This window comes from Vigna radiata, chromosome 2 (assembly GCF_000741045.1).
Source record: "Vigna radiata var. radiata cultivar VC1973A chromosome 2, Vradiata_ver6, whole genome shotgun sequence".
In the NCBI taxonomy this organism is placed as follows: Eukaryota; Viridiplantae; Streptophyta; class Magnoliopsida; order Fabales; family Fabaceae; genus Vigna; species Vigna radiata.
Genome location: NC_028352.1, coordinates 13,388,688 through 13,407,188, shown reverse-complemented (window position 1 = coordinate 13,407,188; position 18,501 = coordinate 13,388,688). Strand labels below are relative to the sequence as shown.

Sequence of the window (18,501 nt, the reverse complement as noted above, 5' to 3'; positions counted from 1 at the left end):
ATGTCTTTTTAACATAACCCTAATTCGTACAAACATGATTAGAAAAGTATAGATGAAACATAAAAAAAAGGGGAAAAAAAAGCATACATCAGACGTGCTCCATATATTTAAAATAAAAAGCATTGCCATGCATCCTAAAGTTATGTGCACACCTAGCTTCACAATATGTGCATATAACACAAATTTTAAATACTGTTACTTTTTTTTATGATATATATATATATATATATATATATATATATATATATATATATACATATATAAATAATGAATTTATATGACTTAGAATAACATAGGAAATTTGCATTAGCGTTTTTTTTTTTTAAATTAATATAATAGGAAAACACTTCAAAAAGCCTTACTGATGTAAACTATATAGATTGTAAACTTAATCCGTACTATGATTATAAATGATGAAATGTTGTTAACTTTTTTTTAAGTAGTTATTTCAAAAATTGAGGATTCGGTTATTGTGTAAATTATATTGAAGTGAATAATATACATTTCTAAGTATATATTATACAGCATATAGAGATTATATATGTCTCAATTTTGAATTTTGTTATTATAAAATAATTGACGTTTCGAGAATTTTAAAATGTAATTAATGTTTTCTCTCTTTATAATATATCTTTATTTTATATATGAGTGGTGTGGGCACAAGGAATCAATACATCATCACATAAGAATGATATAGTCGAAACATAAAATATATTACTTTTATTACATATTTTTAATTCATGTGTATTAATTTTAAACATCTAAAAATATGGAAAGGAGGTCAGAATATTATCATCATTATTTAGATTTTAAAAAAAAATGTATGCATGGAAATGAAATACTAATTAATCCAGAATTAGTAGTAGAAAAGCCTAATGGCTTTGAATAAAAATGGCATTAATTATGAAAATGTGGTAGGAATCTGTGAGTACGAGGGTGATGTTAATTAAATAAATGGAGAAAAGGGAAAAGGACTGGGAGAGACTGTAATTACATGTTCTTTATGAAGTATTACAGGGCACTATAAAAAAATAAAAAAACAAATAAGGTAGAAAACAGATAACGACGTAAATACTTTAAATGTATCATGTGACTAGCAGTATCTATAAAAAGGAAAAAGGGTTGGAGATAGCATTAATTTGATAACTAATAATGAGTGATTTTCGTAATGAACAATATGAAGGGTTTCCAGTATATGGTATATATGCAGCTGGCAGGTAACAGATCGATGCAGAAGAAGGAAAAAATGGAAAAGAGAAAAAAGAGATAGTTAATTTAAGTTTGGTTCAGATGCTTTTTTTCTTCTTCCTGATGCATGATGTGTCAACTAATGCCCTTCAAAGAAACTATTTTCCAGTCTGAATATATTCAACCAAATCATTATTATTTATTTTTTGTTCTACGTGAATTTCGTCTTCACGTATTAGATTTTGCAAAGAACGGAAAGCTCATAAGCTTTCTTTAAAAGCTCGTTTCTTCGTTTTGCAAAGGTCACTGGCCTGTTATCTTGTTCTCAATTCTCTTCACCACTCTTCCCCTTCCCATCTCTCTCTCTCCCTAACTCTCTCAACTTCTGTATGTGCATGCCCGCATAATTGATAAATTAAAATTTGATCTTGTTGATGTAAACAAAAAGAAAACAGATTCAGTCTATTCATTCATATAAACAGCTGTAAGACTCACAGCATCAAGTTAATGAGAAAGTTTCAAAATTTCAGTACCTTGTGTGTGCCTCCGTTTTCTCTCTACCTTGTTCTTCATTCTTCCAGTGAGTGTGCTCATCCCTCTGTCTGGCCTGTGCGTGTGTGAGTGAGGAACCCTAGCAGAAGCTTCGCTCTGCCTTCTCTCTAACTCTCAGCTGCAGTGTAGTGTATATCTTCACCACTGGGATTCAGTTGAAATTGATTTATTTGATACTCTTCCCACTGCCAAAAACAGCACAAGTCACTCAAAAAGCTTCTGTCTAGTTCAGGACACCTTTGTTCATTCAAATTTTATCGTTAATTAGAACACTGTATATGAAGTTGAGTGTTGAAATGTTTGTTACCCTTTGTCTGAGAGCTGTGTTTGCCTCACCTAGCAAGTGTTCCTTCACATGTGACATAATTCAACTGGTTAATTAGCAAGGGAAGAATGACAATATTGGAAAAGGAATTGAGAATTGTTCTCATCATACCTTGCGCTGACTATCAGAAAGCTGATCCAGCATGAATTGGGTCTGTAGAATGTCATGCAGTTACGAAAATAATACATATACGACAAAGATCATTCACTTATGATATTCCAATGAATTTTTCATCACTTTTTAACGAAGATAAATTAATTTGTTCTAAATCTTTTTCAAGTTGAAATTGTCAACGATGGAAAATTTAGTTAGTACCCTTGTTGATCTGATTTGCTTCAAAGACGAATCTAGCTGCCTTTCAAGTGATTCAAGCTCATTGCTGCTTAGAGGGCCAAGATCTTCTCCCATAAGGTTCCTGATGAGTTTAAGTCAGATATATATATTATTAACTTTATACATATATATGTAGCATGTACTAGATAATATAATAGAGCATGTTTGTTTACCTTTGAAAACGTTGTAGAGCTTCATACCGTGCTTTCAGCTTCAAATATTCTTGTTGACTGCTTAACTCCTATAGTATAATGGAAGCAAAATCATAGCAGTTACCTAATTAAGGGAAGATATACGAAGTCATACATAATGATTCATGAATCTATAGATCTGTTTGGGGGTACGTTGACAACTATGCCCTAAGTAGTTCATTGGAGAAGGAAGTAAATGAAACCAATTAACCTGTTTGGAACGCGCACCACCATCATCAAAGCATGAAGGAGCGATTCTTCCACACACAGTGAGAAAATTACTCAAAAAAATACATACAAAAGTTCAATTACATCTCAGTGGTCATTATGTTGATGGAACTACACTCACCTAAAAGTTTACTTTTAATATTTATGTTTCGCAAATTAACAGAACAAATTCGTGTAAACAACTGAAAACAACTGGTGTTTCCTGAAAACAACTGAAATTCCGATCAAATTCAGTTTTTTCTCACAATTTGTTGCCTCTCCAAATGAAATTGTTTGGTAACTAGCTAGTGGATAAACCAAAACCACGAAAACTTGGAAGCAAAACCTTTCGAGTAAAAGATTTTGAACCAGATCTACGAAGAACTTAAACAAATGAAGCAAAAAAAGAAATTTCCGATCGCTGGGTTGAGAACCGAAAGAGGGTAAGAAAGAGAGAGGTGAAGGCTTGAGGAAAACCAAAAATTAAAGAACAAGGCTTGAAGTACCTTGAAGTGCTGCAAAACTTGTACAACTTTCCTGTAGTGGAGAAGATGATGAGAGCAAGCTCGGCATCACAAAGAACGGAAAGCTCATAAGCTTCTTCAAAAGCCCGTTTCTTCGTTTTGCAAAGGTCACTTGCCTGTTGATCTTGTTCTCGATTCTCTTCAACTCCATTCTTCCCCTTCCCATCTCTCTCTCTCTCTCTCTGTCTCTTGTTAAAATAAAACCTCACGCACACACTCAAATATGCACCACCAGATGACCTAGCTTTATTAGCTATATCCAATATCTTATCTAAATAAAATAAACTCAACATAATAAAAATAGAAACAATACTACTGAGACCAGATGAGTCTCTGTGTATGAATTACCCCATTCTAGATATCCATCTCTTGAGGCACTTGAAGTTTTCCGTTCTGTGAGCCTGGAGCAGTATGCAGGTCCACAATTACCTTAATTTCATACTTAATGACATTTATTGAGATAAAATGGTTTTTCTAATTTTACATGGTAACGAAATTGACAGGGCACTATCCCTTAAATGGTCTTACTTTTCCCATGTGAAGGCATTGTCTAGCATTTCCAAGGATCCCCCAACAAACCGCTTTTGGTGGTGTTGGGTCTTGAGCTATCCACCACCCCACCGAAATTCTGATACCATTTAAGCCATTTTCTATATGTGCATGCCCCGCATAGCTTTATCATTCATAAATTAAAATTTCATCTAAAGTTCTCTTTCAAGCTGATGTTTACGTGCATGATTTTGAGAGCTTTGTCTGGATTAAAAAAGGAAAACCATGCAGTTGCCAGCTATATGACATTATCCCTCTAATAGACTACGTAACAGAAATTATGTTTTGGCTTTAGATGCTGCTAAGCTTGCTTTAAATGGGGTGGTGATGCTACCTATTGCTTTTCTTTTTCTTCTCTCTATTTTTCTACCTGCTATCTTCTCATATATATAAAAAACACTCGCTATCTTCTCTGCAAAACTGCATGCTGCTAGTGTTAGCGTTAGCGTCACAATATTCAATTTGCATCACCAGGGACCACTTTTTATCTCTTTTAATTTCTTTTCATTTTAATATTTTCCCTTATAGATAACAAATATTAAAAAGTTAAAACATCCAGGTAGCGTAGATTTTGTTATTGTCTGTTTTTCTCACAATTGGTGGGGTTCATTAGATTGATTGAAATAAGAAAGCATTAAAATATAGGAAAATTATAGGGAGGAATTATGGTAGGGAGCGACTTAATTAAATTCATGGGTTGGGATTGTTTGTTTTGGGAGAATAAAAGTGTGTTGTGAGTAGGAATAAAAGCATTACTTATTCAAAAAAATACTCATTGTGTTGATTTGTGACTAATGTTGTCTACTTCTTCTGCTTTAATTTAAATCAACTAGAGTTAGTATACTAAGGTCATGATCCAAACGGTGAGGTAATTTAGCAACCATTCAAGAAAAACAGATATTACAACTTTTCTTCAACAAAACCATGCATCACCTTACACATCTTCAAATGTATCTGTTTATTCGGTTTCTGGAGGCTATAATTTTCACTTTTCAGTGAAAAAAAAGTATCTCATGTGAAGAATTACTTTTGATTAATTTGAGATAAAAAAAACATATAAAAGATTTGGTTTTGTATTTGAAATTAAATTCTGTTAAACAAAAATGTACCTTTCTTTTGGTAAAATAATTATACGAATCATGGTTTTGTTGTGTTTATTGAATGAAAATTATTTTTTATCCGTCTAGACTGTTCTAAAATATTGATTTTTCAAGTAAGGTAATACTTTTTTATTTGAATTTATAAGCTAATATTGATTTTTTTTTTCAATATTTTTTCCTCAGGAAGAAAAAAAAAACTAACATTAAGAAAGTTATCATTAAAGTCTTATGGGCAAAAACAAGTAGGGCAGAGAAAGAAAATGAAAAAAAAAAAAAGAATAGCATAGAATCAATTTTGCATAGAATTATTTTTTGATAAGATACTGATTTCTGGTTTTGCTAGAACATGACTTTTGTGTTGTTTTGATTGTTAGAACAATTTGAGAAAAAAGCTTGACTGCATATGAAGGTAAATATAGTATAGATTTAAAAGATGATATATTTATAATAAGAACCAAAAAAAATTGCATGATATTATGTAGAAAGTTTGTTCCCAAAAGAAATTGCTAAGAAAATGACTTTCCACCTTATAAGTTTTGGTCTTATTTTCTTTTTGCTGAACATAAATATAGAGTCCTCCATAGTTTTGCAAGAAAAAAAGTTCTATTTTTTTGAATTAATATTTAACTTTAGATTACAGAATCAACATAATATAAGATGTTGAGAAGAGCATTTTGGAAAGAATATTAAGAAGTCAGTGAAATTTAAGAATTTGTGTGAAGTTCTGTTTTCTATATATATATCTAATAATATTTTGGTAGGATATGATGATGTAAGGTAGAGGTGGTAGAGTTAAAATAATAGACATAAAGCCATGTAGGGTAGGTGGAGCTTATTTGAGCATTTCCACATCCATGTTGAGGACATTGTGCCCTTAGATCTTCTTCTGCTTGGACGGTCGTTTCCTACCCAGTTTGAATATTTTTGAAGCGTTCACTTTGAACCTGTGATGCTGTTTAGTTATTAAATGAGAGGGGCATTTTGGAAAGTTTGAAAATTAAAAAATCTTGACAATAATGATTTTGTAATGCATTCCTGCATCATCATCATAATTAAAAAATCCTAGGACCCCTCAAGCTCTTGTGGCTCGTTGTGGTCACAATGTCACAGTGCTCGAATGGATTCTTAGCTTCCTGCATCATCATCATCCATAAATAAACTGGTTTAATGCATAAGATCTTTGTCTATTGTAACGTATAATAATTAAGAATTAGATATCATTTTCGTTCGACAAATTTTATTACGGTTTCATATTTAATTTTTAAAAATAAATAAATATAACATTTTTAATTAAACGTTGCTTAAGTTATGCATTTAAAACATTTTACACCTATTAATATATGACTTAAACATATTCATTGTCTACTAAAGACATTAAATCATCTTCAAAACATAATACTAAATGATTAAATTGATTTTTTCTACGATTTTTCAGAAAAAATTAAATTAAATTACTGTTCGACTTTTGCAGAACGAAATTCAGGACTCACATTACCACTATTCCATTGGATAAAATTCATAAAATCGAAATTTCTTGTTCAATTTTAACTATTTTTTTGGGTGAATTTTAATTCGTTTGGTAAATTAGGTAGAAAAACAACATTTAAAAACTTCACAATTCTCCTCCAAAAATCAATAAAATAAAATTAAGTTTCAACCTTAAGTTAATAACATATTTAACTAACATAATTATGGTAAAATATAATGGTGGAAATAGTCCATACCAAAGTCATCATTAATTAGATATTATATTTGAACTTACAATCATAAGTAAAAGAGTTACAACCTTGATTATTTGAGTTAACATTTTTATTTATTTATAAATATTCTATCCAATATTTTTTGTCTAATATTATTTGTATAAAAAGATACTAGAAAGGAGAGGATTTAAGTTTTTACGAAGATAACACTCACTAATAAAATAATTAATTATAATAGAGATTTTTTTGAGATAATTTTAATAACTCAGTAATTTTTGGCGATATTTTTCTAAAACAACATATATTTCTTATAAAAGTACTTTTATAAGAAATGGAAAAAGAAATTATTTTAACTTTTATATATAGTCCTTTTAACTTGATAATTAGAACTTCTTTTTATCAATTTTAAATTCCATCTTCTAATACTCATTCAAACATGTCTTTGCCATAAATGTAAGTATTAAGTTAAAAATATATATTATTGATTCCTAAGTTCAAAATCAGCTATATCCTTTATAAACAAATATTGTGATTATGTAAAAAAGTTTAAAAATATTTATCAAATTTATTTTTATTTTTACTCTAAGTGTATAAAGAAAACTGTGGGAATTACTAATAAAAAATGTCAAACTTTATAAAATATTATCATTTGTAGTAGATAGAGAGAGATTTTATACAACCTAATGCTCCATTCTCATCTCATAACGCGTCATTCCATAAACGAGAAGACATATCGAAAGGGCGTCTTCATATAGCAGCTAAGCTTTTTCTCAAATCAATAATTGTTTATCTTCATTAAGAAAAAAACAAAAAAACAGAGTCATCTATCTCAAGCATTTTTTCAATGGGCTAAGCCAAAAAAGGATGTTGCAATATGACTCTACCACAAAAGAATTGATAATATAATAAAAGATCAATAATATAATAAATAAAATTATATAAAAAACAAAAATTAAGGTACTTGAAATTAAATATTTGTAAGTATTTTAATAGCAATTCGTAACAGATAACATGAGTGGGCCGAGCAGATTTTAATATTATATTAGAGAACAAATTTAAACTTCAATTATTAGTGAAAAATAGGTTTTTGTGATGACTTAATAAGTTGGCTATAATTTACTTTGATGTGATAGAATTGTAAATATGAGAAAAACTTTTATGTCATAATACATAAGCACCGAGCTTCACTTCTAAACTTTTGCTTAAATGGAAAAGAAAACAAAAGAAGAGACTATGCTAAGTAGCCTTTGCAGTTTGAATAGTTAACCAAGTTATGTAACGTTTGAATAATAGGTATGACTGTGTGGGTCCGTTTGCCTTCGGATGAGAAAATGAAAATTTAGAAAAGTGGAGAAGTTCCAGTAGAAAGGAAGTTCCTCTCTAGAGGTTGAAAAGTCATCCATAATTAAATGTTGCTTAAGTTATGCATTTAAAACATTTCATACCTATTAATATATGAATTAAACAAATTTATTCTCTACTAAACACATTAAATTATCTTCAAAACATAACACTAAATCATTAAATTGATTTTTTCTACGATTTTTCTGAAAAAAGATAAATTACATTGTTTTATGATTTTTGCATAACGAAATTCAGAAGTCTCGTTACCTAGCTGTAAAGTTCATCACCTTCTCTTCTTTTATTCATTCATTCATTATAAAATGAAGGCAAAGCACCGAGAATCAGAAACAGAGGTGAAGAGAGAAGAAAGGAAGAAAACCATCACGGTTGTGAGAGAGAAAAACAGAGAGAGTCTATGTTGTGTGAAATTGAGAGTTTTGTATTCAAAGAGGGAGAGAAACATTGTTTTGAGTTTGTGCACTGAACCATAGCCATGCACGAGAAAGCCATTGCCGACGATGCCGAGTTCAAAAGCATCCAAACGCATCGAACCATTAGTCTTCCCCTTCTCCCAAATCTGAATGGCCGGCCACCTCCAGTCTGTCAGCTATTTCTTCTCTTTTTCACTCTCTTTTCCACCGCCATTGCCGGCGATGCCGCGTTCAGCTTCTGTTAGTGGAAGGGCGTCACGACAGAAGAAGAAAGGTCTCACCTCGTTTCCTGGTTTCGTAGGGTGCTGATTAACAAGAAGGCTGTTGATCAAACCCTCGATCCTAACGAGGAAACCATGAAAAATATATATCAAGTGGCTGAACTGACAGGTCATTGCACTGCTTTTGATATGAGTCATGCAGTCAATGTCTGGGTTCCTCTAGTAGAGCGATCGAAGCCTACCAGCCACATTCATACGAGAACCTTTCTCAAGATCTGCAAAGATGGCAAGCTACCGAAGGCACTTCAACAATGTTTGAATTGTCCATCTCATAAAAATTATGTAAAATTCTGCTATCATTTTCAGCTTTCATCATCATCATCGCCATAAAAATGAAAGAAAAAGAAGAAATTAGAAGGAGATGAACTTCCCCAATAATCTGTACATTCTACATGTGAAGTAATGTTGTGTACTTCTTCTGCTTTAATTTAAATCAATTAGAGTTAGTTTACTAAGCTCATGATCCAAACGATAAGGTAATTTAGCAACCATTCAAGAAAAACAGATATTACAACTTTTCTTCAACAAAACTATGCATCACCGTTACATCTTCAAATGCATCTGGAGGCTATAATTTTCACTTTTCATTTGCAGTTTCAGTGAAATAAAGTATCTCATGTGAAGAATTACTTTTTGATTAATTTGAGATAAAAAAAACATAAAAGATTTGGTTTTGTATTTGAAATTTAATTCTGTTAAACAAAAATGTACCTTTCTTATAGTAAAATAATTATACGAATGATGGTTCTTCTCTTAAGCTTTTCACTCTAAAACATGAAAAGAGAAAAGGAAATTTAAATTGCCTTTTGATCACAACTTTTAAAAGGGGTAATAAGAAAATTTAGTAAAATAAATTAGGTTCAATGTAGAACTTTATTCGTTAAAATATTAAATATATTGACAATGATAGATCGACACATTTATACTCATATGAGATGATTTTATGATTTTTATAATAATAGAATGAAAAAAAAAATTATGTAAAATGAGTAATAGTGTGTCAAAACTTTAAATAAACTTTTAATTCATAAAGTAATGCTTGAGGTAAAAAAATTATTATTTTTTAAATATTAAATATGTTTTTAATCTATAAAATATATATTAATTATAATATATTACAAAACACACAACTAAACTTGGATGTATATTTTATTATATATTACAAATCTACCATGGCAAAAACTATATATTTTATCACATTTTATTCGAAAAAAGTTTAGAGTGTTTTTTTAAAAAATTAGCGTTTTCACTCATTCAAATAAGTGATTTTTTTTCATATTTATTTTTATCAAACCAAAGGATATATATTTTTATTATTTTATATTGATGCTCTAACCCGTAAAAATAATGTACACTGACATAGAAATAGTAAGTTATCAAACAAAAATTAAAAAGTAATTATCCATAAAATGATAACACATACATAACAAAGATTTGATGAGTCTCTTAGTTTTTTCTCAACATTCAAAAAATTATTTATGATCATACACATAATAATAAAAGTTCGTAAGTTAATTAACTTCATTTCTAATTTTTTACACCACCAATAATAATTTTTTTTAAGCCATTATAGTAGTATTTTTAAGCAAAATTCTAAAATTCAATTTATATATATTTTTATTAATTTCAACAAACAGAAAATACAAAAATTAATTTAGAATATTACAAAACCAAATTGTTTATTTTCCCCTCTCTCAAATCAATTAAAATTTATTCTCCACATTTTTAATTAATTATTTTAATTTACTTTTCCCTAAAATTAAATCTATTTGTTCTTATTTCTTCGTATTCTTTTTCAATTTTTTCTCCCTTTAGTCACATAAAAGAAAAACTCAAAATTCCAGCTAGAATTTGGATAACCGGAAATCAAATTCAATTTCGAAGCTGCAAATCAGGTGTTGCTCCCTCCACCTCCCCAAGTGGGGCTTGTACCTTCCCATTATTTTAATTTATTTCAAAAATATTCTATACTTCTCCACTGTTTTCTTTTATTTCAAAAATATCCTACACCTCTCCTTACCTTAACAATTTTTCTCTTTCTTTCTCTACATTAATGGATCATTTATATGGCTCATTAATGGAGCATTTACATGACTCAAATTTGAACTTAAATAAGTTTGATTGAATCTTATTTTTGTTGTTGAATATACTTTTTTCTTTTCAAATTACTTAATAAATGGTAAAATTTTGTTCTAAATTTCTAGAAATATGTTTATATATATGTGTGTTTTTTTATATATAATATCTATAATTTTTAACATAAAATTCAAAGGAAACTTCAATATTAGTACTTCCACCATTTCTATTTTATAAAATTAAAAGTTAGATGCAAATACAAAATAATAAACATAATAATATTAATTGGTAAATAATGATATATTATTATTATTATATACTAACTTTATAATGACGAAACAACTAAATAAATTCTAAATCTTTAACAAATAATTTTTTTTTATATTTTAAGTATTTAATAATATTTTTATATTATTTATCTAATAAATTAAATATTTTATTCATGTTATTTGAATCAAACATGTGGGTGAGTTAAAACATAATATAATGTTAAAAATTATATATATTATATGTAAAAAAAAAACACACATATTTGTAAACATTTTTCTAGAAGTTTAGAACAAAATTTTACCATTTATTAAGTAATTTGAAAAGAAAAAAAATATATTCAAGAGTAAAAATAAGATTGAATCAAACTTATTTAAGAAAATATATCACAATTTCAAATTTAAGTCATCTAAATACTCCATTAATGAGCCATGTAAATGCTCCATTAATGTAGAAAGAGAAAGAGAAAGATGGTTAAGGGAGATGTAGGATATTTTTGGAATAAAAGAAAATATGAGGAGGTGTAGAATATTTTTGAAATAAATTAAAATAGTATAAAGGTACAGGTCCCATTTGGGGAGGTGTAGAGAGCAACACCCCTGCAAATCAGATGAGGGAATTCGGCTATTGAGAGAAATATAGTATCCATTAAGTTAGTAATTATATTGTAACTGAAATAATATACAAATATAAAAATAAATAAATAAAAATTAACTTATATTTTTAGTCACTTATATAGTTTTGATTTTGCAATTTAAGTATTATTTCAATCTAAATTATTTAACAATTAAACTAAATTATAACATCTATTAGAACAGATAATAAAATTTTAAAATAATATTATATTTAGTAACCAAATCAGTAATTCTTTTAAAGTTTAAAAGATTTATTTTATTTTCGAATTTCTTTGTCAAAACCGTAAATGTAAACAAAAAAGAATTCTCTGCAGGCTCGAATAAAATAAACATAATATTTTAATATAAATCATTTTTAATTATTTTTATCTTCTTTAATATTTTATTTTTAAGAAGTACCTATTATTTGTGATCTAAAGTTGTAACTAATGATAATTTAAAATAACTTTTTTTTAATATATAACTAAATCATTTCAAGTAACTAATATAAATTAAGTTTTTTATATTAAAGTCGAAAAAGTATGTTTAGAATAAGGTGTGAAAAAAATATCAAATTTTCTTTTCTTTTCATTTTCATTATAACATATTAATTAAAAAATTGATTATAGAAAACGGAATTCATCAAGTAAAAATACCGACATTACGTGTCTCGATGTATATTATACTTAGCATGATTCCAAGTTTTTTTATGAGACAAGTGAACACTGAAATATATGTTTCTACACCAGATTCTAACATTCTTAACATAATACAGTACCAAAAGTTTACACTTAATCGTTATAAATACAAGTAGGTACTCTCAATAATATCCATAGTTCACCAACCAAACAACTTATAATACAATTTCAATACATTTTCATAATACAAAATTATCCAACCAAGCTCAAACCGAAAAAAAAAACTAACTAATACTTTATCTCCCCTAACCAATACCAAAAATATAAAAATTGAAGTGAAGTACTTAATCTTTATGGAAAAGCCTGATAAGCCTTTTCCATAAATTACTCCTCACTAAAAATATAATAAAAATTCATACATACATGTCCTTATTTTAATATTTTTCAAATTGGATAAGAAAAGATATTTTCAAATTCCGAAATCACTTCTGAAATATCCATTACTAACAATAAAAAATCATTCTCAGAACAAATATTTTCAAACCAGAAATACCTTTCGAATCCAGAACATTCTGGAATATAAAAAACTTCCAGAATATATATCTTCTCTTTCCGGATTACATTTTCTGGAAGTAACTTTCAAATAATAAGGGCAAAAGTGAAAATTCAATAAATAAATAGAGCGCAGGAAGAAAATGATAAGGTGCAGGAAGCTACACCCAACTTTGAGAGGCTTGATTGAAGCGTTTTAATTAGTGAATGTTTATACATCAATTTTCTGATGTCTTGTATGAAAAGTTACTTACAAATTAGTTCTTGTCTTATTTTTCTTACAGCAACATCGTTCTTTCTTTTCTTGCCAACTATCAGTGAAAAATGTATATTTATTTGAGTGTACTAACATAACTTGAATGGAGACAACATTTGACAAAATAGATCTGTAGTTATTTATATAAAATGAGAATATTCATCGGAGAAAATATTTATGGAGTGTTTTATATTTCATCTTAAAGCAGCTAAGGAACAGATCTTTAATTTGAGGACTTCAACAGCTGCAAAGCTAAACATTAAGGAGGAAAAAGTGCTTCCAGCTCAGTTTTAGAAAACTCTTACCAGTATAAGAGTTTTTTTTTTTTTTTAAATTTTATTTTAAATGGTTCAACCACATTAAATTTAATTTAAAAAATGAAGACCTCGAAAAGAAAACTCGGTTCAAAACCAGTTTTACTTAAGAATTAGTTTCAAAACCTGTTAAAAGCTTATATTAGTCTATGATCAGTAACCTTTTATAATTGGAAAACAAACCAATTTGCTAATTGATTGAAACCAGTTACACTATTGAGTTTTATCCATGGTTTGATTTGGATTCTGATTTTATTTAATTTATCCAAATCTCCTTTTTTTTTCACAGCTGTACTGCTCTTTTGATTGCATACAGTTAGACAATTTTGAGTTTTATCTTCGGTTTGAATTTGATTGTGATTTTATTTCATTTGAGTTACATCAGAATCAGATATAATAATAATAACAAAAAAAAAACCTTTGAAAAATTGGAGGATCATCAGCTGTAGCTAAGCAATTCAGCATTAACACCTTTGACTCACGGAGCCACCAATCCCTCAATTGCATTGGATAGAGACTCTGCCAAGTCAGCTTTAAATAAGAGTGTTTGCAAAGCATTCAGCACATCATATTCTGGATCAAGTCTTCGCTGCCAACCCTAAGGAGGAGACAGGAACAAGATGCAGATAAAAATTAATTCATGTTTTAGCTTAGAGCTCTAAGCTTTCAAGATAATATAATCTGCTAAACAAGAGCTACTTCATGCCTAGTCCTCTACATTGTTTAAATTTTAAACATTACCATTTAACATCTATCTAACATGCAATATAGATGCACATTACTTTAAATCATCATCATCATATTTTTCATATTTGTTAAATTATGGAGAATGTGCTGAAACATAAGATGGTTTGGTCAACGCTATTAACTGAAAAGTTGCAAATTGAGCAGCTTTTCGTATTTGTTCATCCATTATACATTATTGAACAACTGATCTCCTCTAAATTCTTCAAGCATTGCATTGGTTCAAGTCATTACTTGTTTCAAAAGTTCTCCCTGATCTCACGAAGATATGATAAGAGGTTTATAACCAACTCCATATATCTAAATCATCTCACATATCTTTACAAATTCCAAATATTCAATATATTTGAAGGAAATGATGCTCGTATTAAAAATATAAGCAACTTGTTCACCAAAGTCTACTTTTATGTTCATAGTCTGTGTTAAACTATAAGAGAAAGGGATTAAGTCAAAACCACATTAAGTTGAAATCATGTGTTCAAGAGACAGTACATGTGTTTTATTTATATTGAGAAAATGAAATTAATACAATAAATAGAGATGTTGTATCTTCTAATAATAAATAGAAATGTTCCTAACTATACATTTATAATCTAGACATTCTTGATTTTAAAACATTATAGAAGATATTCCAAATTATAAACAGAATACTTATAACAATCCTCTTCAAGTTGGAGATACAAGGCATATGTGCTCAACTTCCTTGGTCGTCTTAGAGACCGATAGGTATTATAGACCTATTCGAAACAACCTTAAAACTGTATGTATTTATTCCAACAATACACTAGATTTCCACAATACAGATAAACTTCGACAAACAAACAACTTCTAGTTATTCGAGAGAACCAGACTCTTCACTTCCTAGATTTATAAACTTCCAAAAGCTAGATAAAAAAAACTGCTAAAAAACTACCATGTAGACTTTATAAAAGTCTGAAACAACAAAACTACCCCTTAGACAGTTATAATTGTCAGTCAGTTTTTATTCCTTCTAGTATAAACCTTCCCCTTGAACCTATCAATACCTGCTCCATGAAATTTCACCTTGTCCTCAAGGTGAAATGCAAGGAACTCTGTATTGATGGTTGTGGCAAATTCCCAACTGTTTTCAATAGAGGGGAGATGTTGCCATTTAAGCAAAACCTCCAAATCCCCATTGAAGATGTGCGAACATCAAGCAGCTCCTCTGGATAAAACTCTAACATCAAATCTTCTGTAAGGGTAGATGGAAGAGGTTGAACTAGAGTGGTTGGTTGGATAGCGCACTTGAGGAGGGAGACATGAAAGACTGGGTGAATTCTGCTGTGGACAAGGAGGTCCAGCTTATAAGCTACAGGTCCTATGCGTTCATGGACTATATAAAGACAGTAAAATATGGACCGAAGCTTCTCATTAGGTCTATTAGCCAACAATTTCAGACGATATGATTGCAACTTAAGATACACCAAATCACCCACTTGGAACTCCACCTCCCTCCTATGTTTATTAGCTTGCACCTTATTCTGGTCCTAGGCTTCACAAAAATTTTCCTTCAGCTCCCTCAATATCTCATCATGTCCTTGTTGTAATTGATTCACACTTTGCACTTTTGATGGGATAGTAGAACCTTTGAGCAACAACGGGGGGTCACGGCCAAGGAGGGCCTTAAAAGGGGACATCTTAGTAGAAATACTGTAATTAGTATTAAACCAAAATTGCGCCCAAGAACCATTGAGGCCACTTCCTAGGATGTGTACCAGCCATGCAACGTAAATAAGCCTCGAGGCAGCGATTAACCACTTCTGTTTGGCCATCGAATTGGGGATGATATGCAGTGCTGAACCTGAGTTTTGTACCAGCTTGTTTAAACAATTCTTTCCAAAAATTGCATAAAAAAATTGTCTCTATCGAAGACAATTGTAGAGGGAAACCCATGAAGTCTTATTATTTCTTTAATGAACAGTTAAGCCACTTCTGCTGTTGTTAAGGGGTGAGCAAGTGATGGCAGCCTCCTTGGCTAGGTTGGGTCAAAGCTCGGAGTTGTGCATGGAGGGGTGTTTCCTTAGATGAATGGTGTGAAATGTGGTGGTAAATGGCCCAAGGATGATGAGTTAGGGTGTGGATGGGGTAAAAGCTCAAAGCCTCTAGGAGATATGTGGTGATGGTGTAGTGTTTGGTGGCTCCAAGAGAGGTTAGGCCAATTCAAGAAGGAAGGTGACTAGAAGGGCCTCTAGGGTTGTTTTAGTCTTGATCAAGGAAAAATATGGTCATATTTTGGCACATAACATTACTTAATTCCAAGATGAAATACAAGGGTGGAGACACTTCTATTTATAGTGGAGACACCTCTATTTATACGCCAATAGTGTCTCCTTCTAACCTTAAAAACATGATCTCCCACCTTTGCTCTCATTGGCAAAAAATGAGGCCTTCTAACCTCTCCAATGATGGAAGGACATGGCCACTCACAAAACACAATCCTCTCCATTCCTAGAGTGTCATGTGACCACTAATAAAAGTAAATCCTCTCCAGTCCTAGGGTGCCATGTGGCTACCTTTTAACAAAGTAAATTTTCTCCAATGGAAGCATGACACATGGCACACACTTTCCACTTGGTTTGGATGTCTAACTTTTAAGAAAAATCCTATGCTACTTAGGCCTTAATACAAGCCTTAAACAAACCTACACTACATGGCCTAATACAATGGCCTAAATTCCTACACTACTCTTTCATCCATACTCCATGAAGGCTCCAAAGGTGGCCCACAAGGTAGAGTTAATGTCATCTTCATGGATGGCTTCCACTCTCTTGAAAGTGTTTCACCATGGCTAGGGACAAACCTACACTACATGGCCTAATACAATGGCCTAAATTCCTACACTGCTTTTTCATCCATGCTCCATGATGGTTCCACAGGTGACTCACAAGGTAGAGTTGATGTCATCTTCATCGATGGCTTCCATTCACTTGAAAGTGTTTGACCATGGCTAGGGGATTTGCCATCATTTCCTCCCTCTTGAAAAAGATTTGGCCACAAATCTTCAACATGGAACAAGGCAAACTTCCTTATCCTCTTTGGAGTTTTATGTGCTTCTCCACCAAGGTCAAATACCCATTTTATAACACAAGTTAGAACAAATGTTATAATAGTGAGTAAATGAAGAATATAGCTCTCAACAATGATATACCATAAATCAAATGAATGATCAAGGTCTTGGAGAGTATGAGCATCTTTGAAGCTTTTATTTGTCTTGTGTTGGATTTATATGTTTGAAAGACAATCCATTCTGTTAGATATTGTGTTTATTTCATTTACATGTTCATTTGTATTTGGGCTTAGCCCACACTCTTATTATTATAAATACATTACCCTATGTGTATACAAAGACACATAAGGGAGATTTTCCCTCATCTCTTTTACTATTTCTTATGGTATCGAGAGCTTAGGTTCTATTCCAGTCGTCTCCGGTGCTCATCTNTGTCGCAACCGCCGTCGTAGCCGCCGTCGCCGTCGCCGCCACCGTCGCCGGAGTTTCAGAATCGACCGGCGACCACTCCATCTGGATCGTCTCGGCTGGGCGACCACCGTGGTCCAAAGATCGCGGTGATCGGAGCTCTCACGCGCCTCCACGCGCCGCCGCAAAGTTCGCAGATCCACCACTTCCCGCCGCGCATGCCGGCGCGTCGCCGGAGGGTTCCGCCGCCGACCAGCACCGCCGTGATCGCCTCCTCGCCCTCTTTCCGGATCTGTTGTCGGTGCATCAATCGGAGCACTTTGGTTTTTTAAGGTTTCTCCCTCTCCATGGAGTCTTCTTCGTTAACAACCACCTCCTCTGCTGGTGCCTTCTCGTCTGATTCCCCAATATATACTAATTTTGTGAATGTTCACTTGTCCATTGACAAGTTAGATGGAACCAATTATGNAACATGGGCATCCGACATCAAACTTTGGTTGAAAAGTCAGGGGTATCTAGATCACCTCACTAATAATGTGACTAGTGTTACCACAGATGACGCTTCCCGCTGGATGAAAATTGATGCCCAATTATGCATCGTCATGNAGTCCACNATTCACTCCTCTTTGAAGCAAATGTTTCGATCCTATGAAACATGTTCAGAAGTATGGGCACAAGCAAAGCTATTATATACAAATGACACCCAGCGTCTTTATGGTGTCTGTCAGGACCTATTGACTGTTATTAGTCCACGTAGTCCTGGTCCCATGGCGGAGTATTTGGGTAAAGTTCATGCCCTCCTGCATGACTTTAATGAGCTATTACCTCCTGCTTCCACTCCTGCTGAAGAACTAGAACAACGATCAAAGTTCTTCATGT

The 18,501-nt window shown here is 31.3% G+C and overlaps 2 protein-coding genes across 2 annotated transcripts in view; both read right to left on the bottom strand.

Annotated features, from left to right (window-relative positions):
- Positions 1-784: 784 nt before the first annotated feature.
- Positions 785-3,471, bottom strand: LOC106755771 (MADS-box transcription factor 1-like). The gene is made up of 7 exons (XM_022776320.1): positions 3,437-3,471; positions 3,303-3,369; positions 2,572-2,639; positions 2,381-2,480; positions 2,177-2,218; positions 2,048-2,089; positions 785-1,925 (listed from the first exon to the last, which is right to left on the bottom strand). The coding sequence occupies exons 1-7, from the start codon at positions 3,469-3,471 to the stop codon at positions 1,848-1,850; spliced, it is 432 nt and encodes a 143-aa protein (XP_022632041.1). The 3' UTR covers positions 785-1,847.
- A 10,129-nt stretch (positions 3,472-13,600) lies between these two features.
- LOC106756586 (probable serine/threonine-protein kinase abkC) overlaps positions 13,601-18,501 on the bottom strand; it is a 21,381-nt gene continuing 16,480 nt past the window's right edge. Inside the window, exon 5 of the mRNA XM_014639066.2 lies at positions 13,601-14,040. Coding sequence (XP_014494552.1) covers positions 13,921-14,040 — 120 coding nt within the window. The 3' untranslated portion in view covers positions 13,601-13,920. The remainder of the gene's footprint in view (positions 14,041-18,501) is intronic.